Source organism: Rhea americana, unplaced genomic scaffold (assembly GCF_003343005.1).
Source record: "Rhea americana isolate MKP2758 unplaced genomic scaffold, rheAme1 scaffold_225, whole genome shotgun sequence".
Taxonomy (NCBI): domain Eukaryota; kingdom Metazoa; phylum Chordata; class Aves; order Rheiformes; family Rheidae; genus Rhea; species Rhea americana.
In genome coordinates, this window is record NW_028186341.1 from 214,871 (window position 1) to 215,446 (window position 576).

The 576-nt window shown below is 68.6% G+C and overlaps 1 protein-coding gene across 1 annotated transcript in view; it reads left to right on the forward strand.

Annotated features, from left to right (window-relative positions):
- The window catches only part of KCNK3 (potassium two pore domain channel subfamily K member 3), a 17,614-nt gene that overhangs the window by 4,579 nt on the left and 12,459 nt on the right, over positions 1 to 576 (forward strand). The window contains exon 2 of the mRNA XM_085305672.1: positions 453 to 560. Coding sequence (XP_085161798.1) covers positions 453 to 560 — 108 coding nt within the window. The remainder of the gene's footprint in view (positions 1 to 452; positions 561 to 576) is intronic.

Here is a 576-nt window from a genome sequence, read left to right on the forward strand (position 1 = left end):
GTATGGCGGCCAGCGCTGGTGCAGGTAGCAGCGCAGTGGCTGGAGCTGGCTGTGGGTGGGGGTATTGACGCCAGTGCAGCAGGTGCTGCTGTCGGTGCCAATGCAGGTGTGGGTGTGGGCGCAGGTGCCAGTGCAACGGCCGGTGTGGGTGCAGGTGCAGGTGCAGGTGCTGGTGCTAGTACTGGTGTGTGCAGTGTCCGGTGCGGGGGCCGGGGCGGGTGCTGGTGCTGGCGCAAGTGTGGGTGCAGGTGCTGGTGCTGCTGTGTGCAGTGCCCAGTGCCGGTGCAGGTGCCAGTGTGGGTGCAGGTGCAAGTGCAGGTGCTGGTGCTGCTGTGTGCAGTGCCCAGTGCGGGTGCAGGTCTGGGTGCAGGTGCCGGTGCTGGTGCAGGTGCAGGTGCAAGTGCAGGTGTGGGTGCAGGTGCAAGTGCAGGTGGTGGTGCTGCTGTGCGCAGTGCCTGGTGCGGGTGCAGGTGCCAGTGCAGGTGCGGGTGCGGGTGCAGGTGCAGGTGTGGGTGCGGGTGCCGCTGCAGGTGCGGGTGCAGGTGCGGGTGCCAGTGCAGGTGTGGGTGCGGGTGC